A 21,703-nucleotide genomic window follows, 5' to 3' on the forward strand; every position below is an offset into this window, starting at 1 on the left:
GGCAAACAAGGGTTCAAGGGTTTACCTATCTTTTTTTTTTTTTTTTTTTTTGTAAAGATGGGGTTTTCTTTCTTTCTTTTTTTTATGAGAGAAAGAAAGAAAGAGAAAGAAAAAGGGGGAGAGAGGACAGGATTCTTGCTCTATTGCCCGGGCTGGAATGCAATCTGAAAATAGGTATTAAAAACCTCTTTTATGCCCATAATTGTGCTTAACAACGGAGACAGGAAGGAATAAGGGAAGAAAATAACAAACAAACAGTCAATCAATATTTCATTTAAGTCTGTGAAATGCTATGCAAATGCTGAAGAGTGATTTACTTCCAATTATAATAGTCACTTTCGAAATAGGTGTAATATGATTCTGAGAAAAATGTATGTTCTGTGGACCTGGGGTGGAGAATTCTATAAATATTCACTAAGTTTACTTATTTCAGGTCTAAGTTCAAATCATAGATGTCCCTATTAATTTTCTATGTCGTTGATCCGTCGAATATTAACAATGTGGTGTCAAAATCTCCCGATATTATTGTGCGGGAGTCCAGGTCTCTTTATAAGTCATTAAGAACTTGTCTTATGTATCTGGGTGTTCCCAGATTGGGTGCATATATATTTATAATCATTAACTCCTGTTGTTGCATTGATCCTTTTACCATTATGTAATGTCCTTCTTTCTTTTAGTCTTTGTTACTATTAAAGTCTATTTTGTGACAGACGAAAGCTACAACCCCTATTTTTTTTTTTTTTTTTTTTTTTGCTCTCCATTTAATTGATGAATCTTCCTCCATCCCTTTGTTTTGAGTCTTTGTATGTCGTTGCTTGTGAAATAGATCTGGATACAGCGTACCGATGAGTTTTGACTTTTTATTCAATTTTCCTGTCTGTGTCTTTGATTGGGGCATTTAATCTATTTAAATTTAGAATTAATATTTGTGAGTTCAATACTGTCATTTAATGCTAGCTGGCTATTTTGCCCATTAGTTGATGTAGAGTCTTCATTATAGAGATACTCTTTACGTTATGGTAAGTTTTTGGGATGACTAATAATGGTTGTTCCTTTCTGTTTGTAGTGCTTCTTTCAGAAGCTCTTGTAAAGCAGGCCTGGTGGTGATGAAATCTCTGAGTGCTTGCTTGTTCATGAAAAATTTTCTTTTTCCTTCGCTTATGAAGCTTAGTTTGGCAGGATATGAGATTCTGGGTTGAAAATTATTTTCTTTGAGGATATTGAATATTGACCCCCACTCTCTTCTAGTTTGTAGGGTTTCTGGTGAGAGGTCTGCTGTGAGTCTGATAGGCTTCCCTTTATGGGTAACATGACCTTTCTCTCTAGCTGCCCTTAGAATTTTCTCCTTTATTTCAACCCTAGTGAATCTAGCGATTATGTGTCTTGGAGTTGCTCTACTTGAGGAATATCTTTGTGGTGTTCTCTGGATTAGCTGGAGTTGAGTATTGTCCTGCCTTACAAGATTAAGAAAGTTTTCCTGAATAATATCCTGAAGAATATTTTCCAGCTTGGATTCATTCTCTTCATGACATTCAGGTATACCTATCAATCGTAAATTAGGTCTTTTCACAGAGTCCCATATTTCTTGGAGACTGCTCATTCCTTTTTACTCTTTGTTCTCTAATCTTGTCTTCTCGTTTCATTTCATTAAGTTGGTCTTCGACCTCTGACATCCTTTCTTTTGCTTGATCAATTTGACAGTTAAAACCTGCGCATACTTCACGAAGTTCTCGTATTGTGTTCTTCAGTTCCATTAATTCACTTATATTCCTCTCTAAGTTGTCAGTTCTCGTTAGCATTTCGTCAAACCTTTTTTCAAAGTTCTTAGTTTCTTTACATTGGGCTAGAACATGTTCTTTTAGCTCACTAAAGTTCCTTATTACCCACTTTCTGAAGCCTAAATCTGTTATTGGAATGCACTCGTTCTCCAAGAGGCCTTGTTCTCTTGTTGATGAGGAACTGTGATCCCCTGTAGAAGGAGAGGCATTCTGATCTTGGGTATTCTCAGACTTTTTATGCTGGTTTCTTCCCATCATTGTAAGTTTATCCACCTGTCGTCTTTGTGATTGCCTACTTTCAAATTAGGTCTCTGAGTGGATGTCCAACTTGTTGATTCCCAGCGCCGAAATCTGAGCAACCCACTGCGCTTGCCAAAACAGCAGCATCGAGATTCGTGGTGCTTTTCTGCCCAGGAATCTCCAGTCTGGATTCCCTCAAGTCCCTTCTTCAATCAGGTAAATGGGTGACTCTGCCCCCCCGGAGCTCCAAACGTCAATCAAAAGGGGACCCAGTCCCATTTACTCTGCACCAAGAACCGCCGCGCTGGGGCACCAGCAAAACCGCGACGCCGGCCACAAGAGTCACCCTGGTGACCCGTGGGGCTCCTCTACTGGGAATCTTCTGGTCCATGGGTAACAAAAATTCGTCTGAAAGTGTGGCGTCCTCTCGTTCTGTGCGCTTTCTCTGGGAGCTACAATCCCAAGCTGCTAGTGATCAGCCATCTTGGATCTCTCCACCCTTTGTTTTTTTTTTTTTTAGACGTAGTTTTGCTCTTGTTGCCCAGGCTGGAGTACAATGGCAAGATCTTGGCTCACCACAACCTCTGCCTCCCACATTCAAGTGATTCTCCTGCCTCAGCCTCCCGAGTAGCTGGGATTACAGGCATATGCCACCACACCTGGCTAATTTTTTGTATTTTTAGTAGAGATGGGGTTTTTCCATGTTGGTCAGGCTGGTGTCAAACTCACGACCTCAGGTGATCTGCCTACCTCAGACTCCCAAAGTGCTGGGATTACAGGTGTGAGCCACTGCGCCCAGACAGGTTTACATATCCTACTGGTCTCAAAATGATTGGTGGATTCTTTTTTAGTTAAATTTATTAAGGTTTCTTGTATGGAGAATATGATCTGGTCCCAGGCTACCTCTGAGTCTCATTTCATACTCTAACCTCCAACTTACTGTGCTCAACTCATGAAGGCCTTCTTTCCATATTCCTATCATGCTGAATTCATCCCTGCCACAGGATCTTTATACTCACTGGTCTATCTAACTAGCATACTCTTCCTCCAGCTCTTTCTCATCATGCAAACCTCAGTTTAAATACCAGCTCCTCAGTGAGGCCTTCCCTTACCATCTAATAAAAAGCAGCACTCCACCAGTCATTCTCTGTCCTATTCCCCCGGTTTTTTCCTTTATAGTAACTATTTTATCTGAAAAATCCCATCTGTCCATTTATTATTTTATTTATCTACTTATTTATTTATTTTACTTATTTATTTATTTATTTTTGAGACAGGCTCTCACTCTGTTGTCCAGGCTGGAGTGCAGTGGCACAAACATAGCTTGCTGCAGCCTTGACCTTTGGGGCTCAAGGAATACTGCTGTCTCACCCATTCAAGTAGCTGGGAGTGCAGGTATGTGCGTGTGTGCCACCACACAACTAATTTAAAATAATTTTTGGAGGTGGGGTTAGAGACAGGGTCTCACTATGTTGTCCAGGCTGGTCTCGAACTCCTGGGTTCAAGTAATCCTCCTGCCTCAGCTTCTGAAAGTGCTAGCGTTACAGGCATAAGCCACTGCACCCAGACCATGTTTTACTGATTATTTTATCTACTACAAGGTAAGCTCCATGAGAATAAGAATCTTGTCTATCTTGTTCACTGCTAGGTCCCCAGTTTCCAGAAAAATGACTTGCACAAAGAACTCATATAATCTGTAGTCTTTAATAGGCTAGTCCTCTCACTCCTTAACCCACATTGAACTACAAGCTCCGTAAGGCAGGCATCTTGTCTATTATGTTTATCACTGTATGTCTAGTGATTAGCATAATGCCTGGCAGTTTGTGCTCAATAAATATTGACTGAATGACCAACAGTTCACATGCCACACTGTCATATCTCTATTTCTTTCCATATGTTTTTGCTTCCTTCTACCTGGAATGCAGACTCTTATCATCCTCATGGCCAATTCCTATTCATTCTCTGAAGCTCAGCTTAGGTGTCACCTCCCTGAAAGCCTTCTCTGACCCCATATGCTGGCCCCCTGCTATGTTGGAAGGCACCCATGGCACTTATATCATATTATGAATACTAATTTCTTTATTGATCACATTCAAAAGTCTTTAGAAGTAGGTAGTAAATGTTTTTACTCAGTTTTCGTAGCACCTGGAAGAATGATTGACCTATAGCAGGCCAGCATTTAGGCAATGGGGAGACAAAATGGGCAAGTTCTTGCTAAAAATTAAAATGCTTTCTCTCCATTATATATGTGTGTGTCTGTGTGTGTCTCCATTTTATATATGTGTGTGTAGATACATATAAATATATATACTTCATATGTATATGAAATTTCCATATACATATATAGAAAGAGAGAAAGAGAGAGAGAGAGAGAGAGAAATGGTTTTAAGTCGTTAAGTCCTACAGTGAAGACACAACTTCATCTATTAGTAGTTGCATGATACCACACAAGTCACTTAACCTCTATTTTTGTTTTCTCATAAAATGGAGATAAGAAAATCTAGCTATAAAGGGATGTATAAGGATATGATAGAACATAAAGCACCCTATAAACTTTAAGTATTATATTTATCAGTGCTGCAATACCCAGCATCCTGAAGTGGCAAAGTTGTCTTTTTGCCTTCTATTTAGTCAGAATTTAACTTATCTACATGTCTTTACTAACATAAAGCTCTTATATGCCTTTATTTTCTGGCTAATAGAACTAATTTCCTATTTTAATAAGTTTAAGCGACAGACTTATTGTCATGTAGTCTCTGAGTGCTTACTATAATGCTAGATGCTGTCTGATCACTTTACATGCATTAACTCATTTGATCCTAACAAAAATCCAATAAGGAAGATCATGTTATTACTGCCATCTTAAACATGAGTAAAGCAAGGTACAGAGAGATTAAGAAACTGGCTTAAGGTTACTGATAACTCCACTGATAGCCAGTATTTGAACTTGGCCATTCTGTTCCTAGAACCTGTTTTTTTTTTTTTTCAAAAGGGAAGGATTTCTAGTTGCCAGTTTATTAACATGCCATGATGCAAATCTGCCATGTTAAGAAATTTTTTAAAAATGTCAGACCTAGCAAAGCCAGGCTCTTTTGACTTCATTCTTTGGATGACTAAAGGAAGAGACTTCAAGTTTTTTCCTTGTTTTTAAAGCAGCGACACAAGAGCAGAATTGCTTCCTGTCTGTTATTGTCATTCCCCCAAGAATGCATTTCCAGTTTTAACATAGAAGTGATGATGGAAAATAGCCAATCTCATTTTACAGTAAATTTTCACAGGATACAACTATAGTATCTATAATACCAAGACTCCAGAAACATTGCTTATTTTCATATATAAACAGAAAAGGATATTTTTTCAGCATATATAGGGTAGCTAGCCTTGCTGCTTGGAAGTTGGCTCTTACAGTTCGGTAGACAGCTTTCCGAAGACCGATGAGATGCTGATTTGGATGCTGTCCAGCTTTATTAAATGGGCAAGCAGCACTGACCCTGTCAAGCAAACTTGAAAAGTAAAATGTGATACAACTGTACAGGTGTCCTAAAGTTTTTGTTTCCTAAATCCACAATTCTATTAAATGTAGAAAACAAATTCCTCTTTCATGATTTTCACTAGAAAACGATTATGTCATAAAACAGTCATTTCTGTGAATATATATAGAGAGAGACAGCCACTAAAAAAAAGGACAAATAAAAAATTAAAATCTCAAAGAGCAAAGGCTTCCTCTGATGTGGGGAAACAATGGATTCCGGCTGAGATATAACAGAAATGTAGAAATATTTATTAAGAACTCACATCCTTTTTACATAGACACTCTGCTTGCTAAAATATATTAGAGAGAAGCTATTTTATATTCAGTTTTCAAAACCTACATCCATAGGAAATATAAAGACCTTAATTATCAACACTTTCAAATTCTTAATATACATTCACATATGTTCATTACATATGTTACTGATCATATTTTGGTCACTTGTACAGAAAAAATACTGTATAGAAATACATTCTGTACATTCATAAAAGTAGGGCAAAATTACTTACCCACCTGCTGCCACTGGCACTTACCTACTCAAAATGAAGTAGGGGACGTGGAAAGATAACAGGACCAGTGGCCAACAGGGGAATGCAAGTAGAAAGGCAAAGTAAGTGTTACTACATAGTAGCATAGCTACTTTCAAAATTGTTCAAGAGGAAGCACATTTGATAGCACTTCCCGTAAGAGTAATGGGGAGTATCTAATTTGTAAAAATGACATACAATGTATATATTTCATAACTTATAGTATGCATGAGTAAATACCTGGTTATCAGATAATTTTTTTCACCTAAGCAGTAATCTTTCCCAACAGTAAAACAAAATATTGGCATTTGTAAATTTCTTATATTATAACCACAAAGCTATAAAACAAGACACTTAACTCAAAACTTTAAAAATGTTAAACCACACTAAAATGTATTCAGGCATTAAACATCTATAAAAAGCAAATTTTTAAAAAATCGATAAAAAGCATAGGATGATGACTGACAGGCTTATGTTAAGACAAGGGAATGAAGGCAAAAAAGGTTTCAATTATTTGCTAGAGAAAACAATTTGAGGCAGAAACAAAAAAAGCATTCATGATTCCAATATATGGCACTACTGCTTGTGCTCCATTTTACTAAATCAGTTTTAAAAACCAATTTTGAAAATGTCTAAAAAATTATGATTCAAGATTTATTATTCCTCATTTTTCAACCCATTATCCAGTTAGATAGAGACAAAGGAAGCACAATTTCTTCCAAAATGTTTTCTCCTTGTCCATCAACTGAATGGGTAGAAGGCATAATCTGGAGGTAAATCATGTCTAACTGGCCCACTTTACCTCTTCATGCAAATTCCATGGGTATAGGTAAAGTTGGAAAATGACACAAAGCACAGAATCCTCTACACATGCCTAACCATTAGTTGAACACAAAGCCACTTTGTTTAACCAGTCAGTCCTCTCCATAAAATAAAAAGGAACTATTACTTATTTTAAGTGTGATTTTTTAAACTTTCAAAATTTGACGTTCAAACAACTTAAAATGTGCTATCCTTTAAGTCAATAAGAAGTAGACTTAAACTAATGGAAGGACAAAAATCAACAGATGCTAAGGACTTTTATACTTTTTTTTTTTTTTGAGACCAAGTCTGTTGCCCAGCCTAGACAGAATCCATTGTCTCTAGTTCTGTTGCCCAAGCTGGATTGCAGGGGAGCAAGCTCAGCTCACTGCAGCCTTAACCTCCTGGGTTCAAGCAATCCTCATGCCTCAGCCTCCTGAGTAGCTGGGACTACAGGTACATGCCACTACATCTGGCTAATTTTTTATTATTTGTAGAGATGGGGTCTCACTAGGTTGCCTAGGCTACTCTTGAACTCCTGGGCTCAAGTGATCCATATGTCTTGACCTCCCAAAGTGCTGGGATTATAGGTATGCGCCATTGCACCTGGCAGACTTTTATACTTGGAGAAGAAAGAGAAATTATAAAATCTGTCTTATGTCTTGGAATTGTGTGTAGACCACAAAAGAGTAAAGAACAAGATAACTACTGGGATCTTCCATTTCTCTGTTCCATGATTTTCTGGAAACAGTGTTTAAGTCAAGATTGTGTAGTATTCTAGAGCAGAACAGAGTGAAGGATGTGATGACTCCAGAGGTTCTTCACTCCCTCTTTTCATGATTTTCTAGATACAACTAATTAAGAGCTATGAATGTTCTTTACAATACACTTACTTTATCCCAACTATAGATTGCAAAAGTTATATAGGTTATATAAATTATTAAATATGCTAGCATACAACTGCCATCTGTTAGTGTTTGGCAGGTGTCCAGTGTACTGCAAGCAGGCTTTAGAATCAGATGGAATGGAAATGAATATTTACCATTTATAATTCTATGCCTTTAGTTGTATGCAAAAGCGACTAGCATTGTATATGGAACACAGTTGGTGCTCAATAAATGTAACCTTCCCTTTAATAATAGATTAAGTAGCCAGTATATCCTACAGCTTAATATACTTACAGCTAGGTTGGTGAATACTTAATTTCCTGTGAGAATGGGAAACATCACTGTTTGCATGATATTCAGAGAGTATCAGTGCTGTAATATCTGCTAATATTTACCTAAACAGTTATTAGTACATGTCAGGACTTTTCAAAATGAATTTAGAGCAGATATGTTTATCATAAAAAAGGCATTTGAAAGGGAGTAAAAGGAGCAAGCATTTACTGGGCAACTATTGCATGTTAGGTTCAGTATTAGACACTCTATATATATTATCTCATATAATCACATGGTAACATGCAGAAATACTCATGATCTCCAAAGTACTTTAGTTTCTCAAAGTAGATAAGCAGAATCATACTACATATTAAATCTAGCACATAATATATTTATTCCTTCACTTAGCAGTTAATTGACTTTAGTAAATACTAAAGAGAAAAGCACTTCTTACCTATAAATGCAACACAGAAATGAAAATAGGTAATAAATATTCTCCTTTATGGAGTAGAAAATAATCATTTAAGAAATAAAATAAAAAATGAACTCACAGTGTAAATCCTCTGGAAATCACTTCAGTTTCTTGAATGAGACGTAAAGCTTTTCTCACGAGGTTAGTAAAAGCTCGGCTGTTTGTGGCCATATCATCCAAATGAACACTGTATTTTTTTAGGGTCATTTGTAGTTTGGCTGTCCTCCATAGTCTCAAAGCTCTCATGACCAAATACACAAATAGAATCACTCCCCATACCAGCCAGGAAGACACAATCCACCAGGTGGGAAGCATAACAAGCAAGCTAATGAAGGCAAATAGCATTGAGACATCCCTGGGAACAAGAAAGGAAGAAAATGATAGCCATCAGATTAGAGAAAGAAAGGTGAGTTACTTTAATCAGTAAAAGCAAAATTTAAATTTAGGTTTACTGAAGAGATAAAATGCTAGTCTCCTTGTAAAGCATAACTTTAAAAAATACAACATTTAAGAAGGTGATGTAAAAGATTCTTAAAAATACCTCGCAACTAGACAATAGTGCTTAGGTATTAACATCTAAGCTGATAAGTTTAAGTAAGAACATTAGAAACAGGTGTCTTCTGGAATCAGGTAAAGCTGATTTCACAAAAGAAACTCAGAGAACTTCTCTATAGGTGGTAATTGAATGCTGGGCAGCACCAACAAAAGGCCTAAATATACAGTCTTCAGACTAGAAATACCACCTATCGCCTGCAGGATAAAATCAAACTTCATTAGCTCAGTCTACATGATCCTAGAGAAGCTGGCCCAGATCACGACTTGACTCAGATCAGCATCCCAGCCCTCAACTCCAAGCACTGTAAACCAAAACATCTCTTCCTTCTCTTTCCTTTTTGCCTGGTGTCATCTTATATTTAATACCAAAACCCAATCCTTCAAATCTTCCTCTGACACCAAGTCTTCAGTGAAGATTTTACCAAAAGCTTGAAACAATTGCTTCTAATTCTAGCCAACACCTCTTCCGTGACCCCAAAGCAATTGTTACATTTCTTTTTATAAAATAAAAATGATAATAAATACAAAAATAGGTGTTTTCTGAAACCACTTTTTAAAAAACTATGAAAGATATGGAATCCTTAACCTAAAAAGCAAATTAGAGATTTTAAAATCCAATTTTATAGATCTAAAAGTAAAAATACTGTTTCAGAGATATTATAAATCCCTTTTTCCTAAAATCAAACTTTATTTGTATAGAAACACATACTATATCAATAATATGTACACCTTTTTCCAATTAGAAATGATATATACTTGATGAGTAATTGTTTAAATAAAGTCCTCAAATTTTAAATAATCATCATTTTTGGAATATACATACTTACCACAGACCATGATATGGACAAGCTTTGTACTTTTATACTGCTTTAATTGAAATAAAAATATGTACACATTTTAAAATTCTTGTCAATTACAAATCTAACAGACTAAAATACATCTTTAAAGCAATGAATGCTTTGGTGAAAATGTGTCTACATAAGAAAGAGGGGGCCAGGCACAGTGGCTCACACCTGTAATCTCAGCATTTTAAGAGGCAGATGTGGGAAGGTCACTTGAGCCCAGGAGTTAGAGACCAGCCTGGGCAACACACTGGGCCCCCGTCTCTGAAAAAAATTCAAAAATTAGCCAGGTGTGGTGGCATGCATCCGTAGTTCCAACTACTCAGGAGGCTGAGGAGGGAGGATCACTTGAGCAGGCTGCAGTGAGTTGAGATCACGCCACTGCACTCTAGCTGGGTGACAAAGCCAGACCTTGTCTCAGAAAAAAAAAAAAGAAAAGAAAGAAGGGAAGATAAGGGGGATGTGTCTGAAAATAGCTGAAAAACATCTTTGGAAAGAGTTATAGTCATACTGCAAAGAAAATCACATGCAAGAATGTTTCTTATTAAATATTTTCCCTATCCAGGTACAGGGGCTCATGCCTGTGATCCCAGCACTTTGGGAGGCTGAGGCAGGGTCACTTGAGTACAGGAGTTCAAGACCAGCCTGTGCAACATGGCAAAACCCTGTCTCTACAAAAAATACAAAAACTAGCCAGGTGTGGTGGCATGCTCCTATAGTCTCAGGTATTTGGGAGGCTAGGGCGGGAGGATCACTTGAGTCTAGGAGGCCGAGGCTGCAGTGAGCCGAGATTATACCTCTGTACTCCAGCCTAAGCAACAGAGTGAGACCCTGTCTCAACAAATAAGTAAATAAACATTTGCCCTAATTTCCTTTAGAATCCTTTACTTTTTAAATGAAACGGGTAATACCATAAAGCAAAATCTCATCATATATTTTTATATATTAATAGTAAACTCTAAAGTCATTTATAGGTCTCATAGTTGCTTGGTTATATTTGTGGTTAAAGGAAATAGTAAAGTAGTAAATTCATAAAAACCAAATAAAATAAAATAAAAACCTATGGTTCCTTCTATCAACTTCATAAATTCTCATATTTTTGAAGAATAAGATGCTTTACTTCTGCATGATCATATCTAAGTGACTGCAGAATGAAGCATTTGTCAGTGTGACAGGGAAGGCATAAATCCAGAACCTTAAGGCCAATGAATGTTACTGCCTATATAACTTTAATAGTTTGAGCAGTGATCTAGTGCATTTCTTGACTCATTCCTCCCTTCTACGTCAAATTTAATAAAGTACTTTAACAGAAAGAAGACATCAATAATTCTTTATATATAATCCCTTTTTGTTACACATTCTTTTTTTTTTTTAAAAAATAGATTATTGGGACTTCTGCTCTAGACCCAAATAGTTCAAGAGGTTGAAAAGTTCTAGGATGGTCTGAATCATCAAATCATGTTCCCTATGATCTTTTCTCAGCCAACACAGTCAGAATCAGCTGTCTACTTCCATGTCCCATCCTATTCTTGGTGTCTACAATATGGTTATGATAAAACCTATTAATTATAAAGAAACATAAAGAATAATAGCTTTGCATGCACACTTGTGCATAGGTGTATGGGTAAAAGAAAGTCTTTTTTTGCTTAGAGACAGGTTCTCGCTCTGTTGCTCAGGTTGGAGTGCAGTGGTGTGATCATGGCTCACTGCACCCTCCAGCTGCTGGGTTCAAGTGATCCTCCCACATCAGTCTCTCAAGTAGCTAGGACTACGATAGCATATGATACCATATCCGAACTCATTTTTAAATGTTTTGTAGAGATGGAGTTTTGCTATGTTGCCCAGACCGGTCTCAAACTATTGGACTTAAGCAATCCTACCACCTCGGCCTCCCAAAGCGTCGGGATTAAAGGCATGAGCCACTGCATCTGGCAGAGTAACTTTTCAGCACTTGTTATGCCCATTTGCTAGGTTGCTGAGCACAGAACTAACTTCAATGAGTTGGAAGTATTTAAGAACCAAATTGGATTTTTTCCTAGCTTCACTTTAAATAGTATTTACTTTAGAAATGCACTTTTTTTCCCATATCATTACTTTAATTCTACTACTAAATGTATGGAATGTTTATGCCTTTACAATGGAGAGCATGACGATGGGTTTCCTCTGTTAAAACTCTATATGTAAGCAGTCAAAGAATAGGTGTTTTTTGGACAGTACCAAATATTAGGGGTTGCCAGGGAGCAAAGTGTTGGAAGGTGTCCATTTTCCTGTTGTTGAGATTGTCCTGCAGACAGGATACTGGGATCAAGTAGCTCAATCAGCTCCACATCCTCTTGTAACAGGACTTCCTGTTGCAGGATGGTATGCAATGAGTCGAGTCGGAATCCAATATCCTGGCCATTAAAATACCAGAAAAGAGGTATTAATACATATATAATATTGTATTAAACGCTAAGCTCCTAATGTGCTAATAAAATTTAGTGGTATTTATTTTCAGAAGATATTTCAAGAAGAAACAACAGTCAAATCTACCTTTAGTATGATAGATGGATTTTATTTTCATTGGACATGTGAAACAATAAAGATTGAGGTAGACATTATTGAGCCATTAGATGTAAAATATAAATTTTTAATAACAAGATGTAAAGTAATTACAGATTAACAAACCTGTCTAGTTAAGCCTAATTAATTAAATTGCTAGGGCATAACATGAAAAATATAATCCTATAACATAAAAATGCTGTCCCTGAAACTGTTAACAATATAGCCAATATTTAAGAATTTTATCAGCAGGATCAAGGCCTCCTAAAAATTGATATTCAGATATTTAAAAATGCATTATTAAGGAATATAATGTAAAATCACACTAACATTTGCATAGCACTTTATAGTTTACAAAATGCCTTCACATATACCAGCTCATTTATTCCTCCCTCTCTTCCTTCTGTTCACCTATCAAGGAATATCTTCTATAAGCCAGGTACCATGCTTGACACTGAAGACACTAAATGAACAAGATATATAAGTCTCTGTCCCTAAAGTCCCAAAAAGTAAACAGTTGCAATATAACATGCAAAGGAGTGTGATGAAATACACTCAGAGCACTACGAAAATGGCATAAAAGGACCAAGCCTCTAATAAAGTCAGAGAAAGTAAAAGAGGTGAAGCCTGAGGTAAGTTTTAAAGGATGAACAAGAATGGACCAGAAAAAGGAGTTGGAGAAGTGGGATGATACAGGATAAAAGCCTTTCTAATTTGAGGACATGTGAGTTGTCTGATATTAGATGATATTATTAATAGATTGTGTGCAGAGCATACACAGTAGAGAGGTGAGTGATGAGGTAGCACTGTTAGGGCAGACAGGTGAATTCTCATAGTAACCCTGTGATGTACCTTATCATCCTCCTCTCCATTATATATGGGAGAATACCAAAGCCCAAAGAGATTAAGAATTTTGATTTCAAATCCTAAGCATTTGGTAGCTATGTTTCCCTACATATAGTCTGCCTCAAAAGAAAATTTAAAGTTGCATTTTGTATTAAATTTAAACAAATAGAGGCTGGGTACAGTGGCTCATGCCTGTAGTTCCAGCATTTTGAAAGGCCAAGGTGGGTGGATAACCTGAGGTCAGGAGTTCGAGACCAGCCTTGCCAATATGGTGAAACCCCCATCTCCACTAAAATACAAAAATTAGCCAGGCATGGTGGTGGTGGTGGTGGCATATGCCTACAATCCCAGCTACTTGGTAAGCTGAGGCAGGAGAATCTCTTGAACCCAGGAGGTGGAAGTTGCAGTGAGCCGAGATTGTGCCACTGCACTACAGCCTGCGTGACAGAGCAAGGCTTCATCTCACAAACAAAAAAATTAGTACTACAGTGATACTATTATATGATCAAAATAAAGAGAACAATGGACAAGCCCATTTGCAATTAAAGTAAGTTCCATTAGGTCTACGTGTGAAGGCAACAGGTTTGCTTCTTCTTGGTTAATTCAATCATTCCCACACCACATATTCCAGCCCTAGCTGATCATAATGAGGACTTCAGTAAGAATGTGGTGAACCATAAATCAAACGGAGCCCATGACCTCTTGCTCAGGGTTATATGCCACTTTTAGAGAACATTTTTAATATTAGGTGCATTTAGATAGATTTTATTTATCTTCAGTCCAAAAAGAGACCATCTTCTCAATGGAATGTTGATCCTTCTTTTAGCCTGATGTGGCTTTTTTAAAAACATCTACTGACACACTCTGCATGTACCTCTGCAGCACTTTTATGTTGCATATTTGAACAATTGTCTCTTCTCTCTTCCTACAATTCTGATTCTAACATTAGGAACCACCTAACTATTTGACATGCCACCCCACTTTCATAAAGACAGGGTAACACAACTCACTTTATACTATTGTTCAGAGGGGAGAAAAAGGAGGGCAGGGAGATAGGGCACTGTAGCTTTTCAAGTAATCTCTGAAATCGATCTTACTACTTGGTTCCCCAATTAGACACAGCCTATATTCAATGAAAGTATTAAAACTCAAACTTTTGCTACAAAAGCTTTAAACCAAGTCTCTTTTATGAGACTTCTATGTACCTATATAAGGTAAGTTTAATGAAGCCTAACTAGATGAAGGCTAAGGCTTACAGAGAGTGGAAAAGCCATTAATATTCAATGGGAGCACTCTCTCTTCACAGATAGAGATTCTGCTTAATCAGTTACTCACTTTCTTCAACACCATTCCCTGGCATCAGACTCATGTGTAAAACTGGGGTAACACCTCCCCAAAACCAACCTGCTTAGAGGAAGTATTAAAATCATTAGGAATATCTGATTCAAGAATGTGACAAACCAGCCAGGTGCTGTGGTTCACCCCTAAGTGCTTATGGGTTGCCAGGGAACAAGTGCTCAAACCAATCCCAGCACTTTGGGAAGCTAAGGCAGACAGATCACTTGAGGCTAGGACTTTGAGACCAGAATGGCCAACATAGTGAAACCACACCTCTACTAAAAATACAAAAATTAGCCAGGTGTGGTGACATGTACCTGTAGTCCCAGCTACTTGTGAGGCTGAGGCACAAGAATTGCTTGAGCCTGGGAGGTGGAGGTTACAGTGAGCCAAGATGGTGCCACTGCACTCCAGTCTGGGCAACAGGGCAAGACTCTGTCTCAAAAAAAAAAAAAGAAAAGAAAAGAAAAGAAAAAGAATGTGACCAACGAACAACCTACAATCATCTATGCATTCAAATAAACTGGAAAGGTACCAAGACACTCCAAATAACTAAAACAGTGTTATCTTAGTGGTTAGATTGCCTCATACAGAGGAAAACCTTGAACTATATTCTGATTATTATAGCTGTTTAAATTGAATCAGATTAATGAATTAAGTTTCTTAAGGAAAAAATATTACTCTTTAATTTTAAAAATATGAATTGCAGAAAACATGTTAACTGTGTTACAATGTAACAATCAAACTACCAGAAAAATTGACACCTCAAATTAAGAAACATGTCATGACAGTTCTATTTGGACTGGGAGGTCCAGATCCAGGTCTCAAAAAAATGAAGAATTTGAAAAGGTACTAATTGTGATCAACTAGCAGGTATCACCTGCATAGCTGGAGGTTCTATGCTCTTAGGAGGTATACTATGTAAACTTTGGCACATTTTCAACAGGTCTGAGTGCCAAGCTTTGTATCCTTGAGTGTCTAGCTTTGTATTCTTGCTCCACAACTTAAGCACATTAATAAGCTCTCTGTGCCAGTTTCCTCTTCTGCAAAATGGGGATAATAACAGTACCTACATTATAGGGTTGTAATGAGGATTAATTAAGTCAGTATGTGTAAAATACCAAGAAGAGTGTTGGGCACCTAGTAAGCACTGTGTGTTAGCTGTTACTGTTGTTACTACGTTTGCAATAGTTAATAAAGAAAAGCACATGTTGGATATAATACAATACAAAAACTTAAAGAACACAACATAATTATTGCTAGATTGATGCAGAAAATAAGAGATATAATAGGCTGAAGTTTTAGGAAAGCTTTGAGAAAAAGCTAGGAGTGCTTATTGAAAAGATTCCAATGGATCAAGAATAAAAACAGAAAGAATTCCATCACAGTATAAGAGCACAAACATAGACATACAGAATAAGTATGGAATAAAGGAAAATGAAGACTGGGTTCACTGATACAAATACTGGTGGACAAAGCTGGAAAGATAGGTTAGGGCCAAATTATGCAGACTCTAGTGCTGAGGTGATGAATTTGGACTTCATTTGATTGATAAGATCTTTCTAGGATCTAAATAGGGATGTGGCATGACAAAGTGCTTAGAATTCCTTTCTGCCTGGATGGAATGAAAGGGGATGAGAAGGCACAGATAAAAAATTAAGAGATTTTGATTTCTTTTTCCTTAGGGATGAAGAAGGGAACTTATTCATGTGTCTGTATTCTTTAAAGATCTTACACACTTTGTAATATCACGGTGCTATTGATATAAGGATCAAATGAGATAACAGAGATAACATGTGTGAAAGGACTTTATAGGCTAAAAAGCACTCAAACAGTGCTATTACCACTACCATCACCATTGCTATAAAGGAGTTTTTTTAATTCTTAAGAAAAGTACTATTAAAATGAACAATAGTAAAATGTTCAGATATCACAGAGCAATTGCCAATATTCTTATAAAAGAAAAGAGAGCCTGCTTCAATATCTGTATAGCTAACAACATTTTAAATATGTCACAATCAAGGGGAAAAAGTCAAGCAATCTCACACCAAAAGCCAATAATTTCTTGTTCCATTACTAGTAAACTATTCCTTAGGTATGTATTCTTATAGTTCTCCATAATACAGGCACAAAAGGGATGCACACAGAAGCTGGCACTTTATAGCGAAACATCACATGAAACATGTGGTCAGTGACACAGAACCAAGAATGAAAGACCAGGCCTAGGCAGACTATGACTTAATCACAGAAAAATGTATATGGATCCATATACCTTACCACAGTCCTAGTATCACTGAAGAATGAGATGGCTCCACCTGGATAAAAATGACATTCTATGTAGATGATAAGACACTTCATTGACCTTCTCAATACACCTTCAACAAAGATGAAACCCTGAACAAAGAACTTGACAATTTGGATTGCTAAAAAAGTAATTTTAGTCAGTCAAAAAATAATAATTCTTGAGCTAGAGAGGTCGTATGCTATAGCAGAAAGAGCAGGGGCTTTGGAACCAAGAGACCTGGGTTCAAATTCTGGCTCTATCACATTCTAGCTCTATCACTTTCTAGCTGAACATTTTTAAACAATTCACTCAGTAAGTATTAAAGCAAACTGAGCCGGGCGCGGTGGCTCACACCTGTAATCCCAGCACTTTGGGAGGCCGAGGCGGGTGGATCACGAGGTCAAGAGATTGAGACCATCCTGGTCAACATGGTGAAACCCCGTCTCTACTAAAAATACAAAAAATTAGCTGGCCATGGTGGCGCGTGCCTGTAATCCCAGCTACTCAGGAGGCTGAGGCAGGAGAATTGCCTGAACCCAGGAGGCGGAGGTTGTGGTGAGCCGAGATCACGCCATTGCATTCCAGCCTGGGTAACAAGAGCAAAACTCCGTCTCAAAAAAAAAAAAAAAAAAAGCAAACTGAATTATCTGAACTCTGGTTGTCTCACTTGTGAAGTACACTAAATCTTACAGTGTTGTTTAGATTACCAAATCAAAATGTGAAAGCACTTTGTAAACAATCTCTTTACAAATGTTAATTTACAAGAATGATAATTCCTAAGGTCACAGGCCAGCAGAGATCCTGAAACCTACTTAACTGGTAACTACATTACTCCTTCTGGGAGCCATGAGAACCACATAACTTGAATTTTTAAATTATACTCCCTGAATTTTGTATTGTTAGGATGTCAGAAGGTTGAAGTATTCCCCCTCTGGAGTTCTGTTAACAGCAGAAAGTAGAAAAAATAAAGCCTCACAAAAATCACAAAGACCCTTGAGGTTGACTGTTTCGAGGCTTTGGAAAATTCTGTGATTTAACAGATTGAATTGATCCCACTAATGACATATTCCTTTACCTGTGGAAAGGAATACCTGTCAATGGAGGAAGAGGGCAGTAGTAAATTAGTGATCTAACAAAGTTTCAATAACTATCAGAATATTCTATTCTGAGTGGCTAACAACCACTTATAAAACTATCAACAATGCCAGTAAGCCCAAATTAAAAGACCCTAAGCAGAATCTCTAATATAAATCAATTACTGCCCAAATTGATAGTAAATCAAATTCTGATTGACCAATTCTTTCACTAATAACCAAGAACACTGAAAAGTGACAAAAAGAAGTGACCACTTACCAACTTGTGAAGTAAGTCATCTTTCTTATTGCACTGAGAAAAAAAAATCCAACTTTTGATGGTTTCAGCCACTTTTAACAGGATGCCTTGCTGAAGGAGATGAATGACATTGTATAGAATTATTAAAGCATACACAAACAGCAGAAAAACTTCAAATTACTTACCTCCAATCAATCAGAATTTTTATCAGAAAAGGGAGAAAAAAATTGTCCAGGTTATATATTTTGTCAATATGTCTCAGTCTCCTTATTAGTTCCCAAATTTTGTTGCATATCAGAATCACCTGGAGATTTTAGTTAGAAACATATTCTTGGGTCCCCAAACTAAAGCTTCTGATTCAACAGATTTGGAATGAGGCCTGAAAATCCAATTTCTAAAGAGCAGGCAGAAGTCTTCCTGATGCAGCCCATTTATTCTGGAGACTATGTACTATCTATGTCAACATGACAGTAGTATTTATTTCAGAATGAAAAACCATAGGGTGGTTACAAGTTCTGAAATATTAAGACCATTTCATTCCACAACTCTAAGTCAAAAAGATACTTTGATCATTTTAGAAAAAGTGTAACATACTGAAATAAAAGCTTTACTATTGAATCAACCAAAAATTCAATTTACCTTAATAGCCCATTCCTTGAGCATGCCAGTAAGTGGAGTTTATATTCATTGAGAGATTAATATATCCCAGGTACTGCAAAGGGTCATGGGAAAAAAGATAAATACATGTAACTGCTGTTTTCAAGAACTTAGTATAGAAGAAGAGACAATATAAAGAATTACAAATCAATGTAAAGCCTGAAAAAGTGTAAGAGGAGGTCAGAGAGGAGATAACACTGGAGCTGAGCCGTAACAGATGAGTAGAAATTCAACAAAGAAGGGAAGAACGGGCCGAGTGCAGTGGATCACGCCTGTAATCCCAGCACTTTGGGAGGCCAAGGCAGGTGAATCACCTGAGGTTGGGAGTTCGAGACCAGCCTGACCAACATGGAGAAACCCTGTCTCTATTAAAAATTAAAAATTAGCTAGGGGTGGTAGCTCATGCCTATAATCCCAGCTACTCGGGAGCCTAAGGCAGGAGAATCGCTTGAATTCAGGAGGTGGAGGTTGCGGTGAGCCGAGATCACACTATTGCACTTCAGCCTGGGCAACAAGAGCAAAACTGCGTCTCAAAAAAAAAAAAAAAAAAAGAAGGGAAGAACACTTCAGTCAAGGGAAGAGGATGAAGGAAAGAGTCATGAAAGCACATGGCATGGGGATGGTGGCATAGTCCAGGACAGTTAGGACCCAAGAGAAGATGGAATTAGTAAGGAAGTTAAAACGGTACATGGAGATAGGTTTTAAAGGATCTTAGTCTTACATACCATAATAATATGAACATTATTCTGAACATTGTGAGGAGCTACCAAAGATTTTTATGCAAGAAAGCGAAACAATACAGAAAAATAACTGGCAATAGTGCAGAGGCTATACTGGCAGGGAATGATTGTAGACAAGAAGCATGATTAAGAGGACATTTAAGGCTGGGCACCATGGCTCACGCACGTAATCTCGCACTTTGAGAGGCCAAGGCAGATGGATCACGGGGTCAGAAGTTTGAGCCCAGCCTTGCCAACATAGTGAAACCCTGTCTCTACTAAAAATACAAAAAATTAGCCAGGCATGGTGGCGGACACCTGTAATCCCAGCTATTAGGGAGGCTAAGGCAGGAGAATTGCTTGAACTGGGGAGGCAGAGGTTGCAGTGAGCCAACATTGTGCCATTCAGCCCAGGTGACAGTGCGAGGCTCTGTCTGAAAAAAAAAAAAAGACGATGTTTAATAACCCAGCTAAATAAAAATAAAGGCCTTTAAATTAGGTAATGAGTACAAAAAGGATCATGAATCAGAGTTAGATTTAAGAGACATAGAAGCTGACTTGATGTATCACTCGATGACCAAAGCTATGCCATGCAATTGGAAATGGTATGGCAACTGAGAGGGTGGTGATTTGGGACTATTAAAAAGAACATTTTTTGTTTGTTTTGGGAGTGTCTGAGGAAAGTCCTATTTTAGACAAGTTGAATCTGAGCTTTATGGGGCACATGCAGATGAAAATGTCTAACAAGCATCTGGAACTCAGCAAAGGCTGGAGAATGGACATCAGTGGCAAGAAAGTATATGAGATTCCCAGGGAAGACACCAAGCCAATAAGAAGCCAGCTGCTAAAACTCTATGGAATGAATTTAAGAATAATCACAGGAAAAGACACCAGAAAAAGAGACAGAATGAGTATTTATGTTAAGAATACCAGGGCAGACTACTTAACAACCACTAACAATCATAGGCAAAAATAAAGTTAAAAAAGAGAGGGCAATTAATGCTAAGGATGGTTTCATTAAGAACTCATAGAAAAATGGCTTTTCAAAGGAAATAATTGATACTTCACTCCTTGAACAGAATTTTGGGAGCAATTCTAAACATATATTCCCTGACAATGAGCTAAACAATACAACAGTTTTCTAAAGTTTAGCTGTCTTCAAATTTAGAAAAAAATTGGCCAGGCACAGTGGCTCACACCTGGAATCCCAGCACTTTGGGAAGCTGAAGCAGATGGATCACTTGAGGTTAGGAGTTCAAGACCATCCTGGCCAACATGGTAAAACCTCGTCTCTACTAAAAATAGAAAAATGATCTGGGCTTGGTGGCCTGTGCCTGTAATCCCAGCGACTTGGGAGGCTGAGGCAGGATAATTGCTTGAACCCAGGAGGTGGAGACTGCAGTGAGCGGAGATTGTGGTATTGCACTCCAGCCTGGGCAACAGAGTGAGACTCTGTCTCAAATAAAAAAAAAAAAAAAAAAAAACCGGAAAAAAATTCATTTTAGAAAAATATAGATCCTACAATTTAAAAGATTGTCTTAGAAATGTGCAATATGGTTGGGTGCGGTGGCTCAAACCTATAATCCCAGCACTTTGAAGGGCCAAGAGGGGAGGATTGCTTGAAGCCAGGAGTTTGAGACCAACCTGGGCAACACAGTGAGTGGCAATTTTTAAATCTCTACAAAAAAGAAAATTAGCTGGGCATGGTGGCACATGTCTGTGGTCCCAGGTACTTGGGAGGTGGAGGCGGGAAGATTACTTGAGCCCAAGAAGTGAAGGCTGCAGTGAATCATGATCACATGACTGCACTCCAGCCTGGGTGACAGAGGAAGACCCTGTCTCTAATAAATAAATAAATAAATAAATAAATAAATAAATAGGCCAGGTGCGGTGGCTCACACTTGTAATTCCAGAACTTTGGGAGGCCAAGACAGGTGGACCAAAAGGTCAAGAGATCGAGACCATCCTGGCCAACATGGTGAAACCCCGTCTCTACTAAAAAATACAAAAATTAGCTGGGCATGGTGGTACGCACCTGTAGTCCCAGATACTCGGGAGGTTGAGGTATGAGAATCTCTT

At 37.6% G+C, this 21,703-nt stretch overlaps 1 protein-coding gene across 5 annotated transcripts in view; it reads right to left on the reverse strand.

The window, feature by feature from the left end:
* The window catches only part of VEZT (vezatin, adherens junctions transmembrane protein), a 91,352-nt gene that overhangs the window by 37,785 nt on the left and 31,864 nt on the right, over window positions 1-21,703 (reverse strand). For 2 of the 5 annotated variants that reach the window (XM_012469314.3, XM_021675602.2), the window contains exons 3-6: window positions 18,270-18,359; window positions 12,125-12,300; window positions 8,590-8,865; window positions 5,372-5,521 (exon numbers count right to left, since the gene is read on the reverse strand). In XM_012469314.3, coding sequence (XP_012324737.2) covers window positions 5,372-5,521; window positions 8,590-8,865; window positions 12,125-12,300; window positions 18,270-18,359 — 692 coding nt within the window. Of the gene's footprint in view, window positions 1-5,371; window positions 5,522-8,589; window positions 8,866-12,124; window positions 12,301-18,269; window positions 18,360-18,887; window positions 18,961-21,703 lie in introns of all 5 variants that reach the window. The other 3 variants (XM_012469317.2, XM_012469316.3, XM_012469315.2) reach the window with 3 other exon arrangements.

The sequence above is a fragment of the Aotus nancymaae genome, unplaced genomic scaffold (genome assembly GCF_030222135.1).
Source record: "Aotus nancymaae isolate 86718 unplaced genomic scaffold, 86718_ANA_hifiasm-v0.15.2.pri h1tg000016l, whole genome shotgun sequence".
Taxonomy (NCBI): Eukaryota; Metazoa; Chordata; class Mammalia; order Primates; family Aotidae; genus Aotus; species Aotus nancymaae.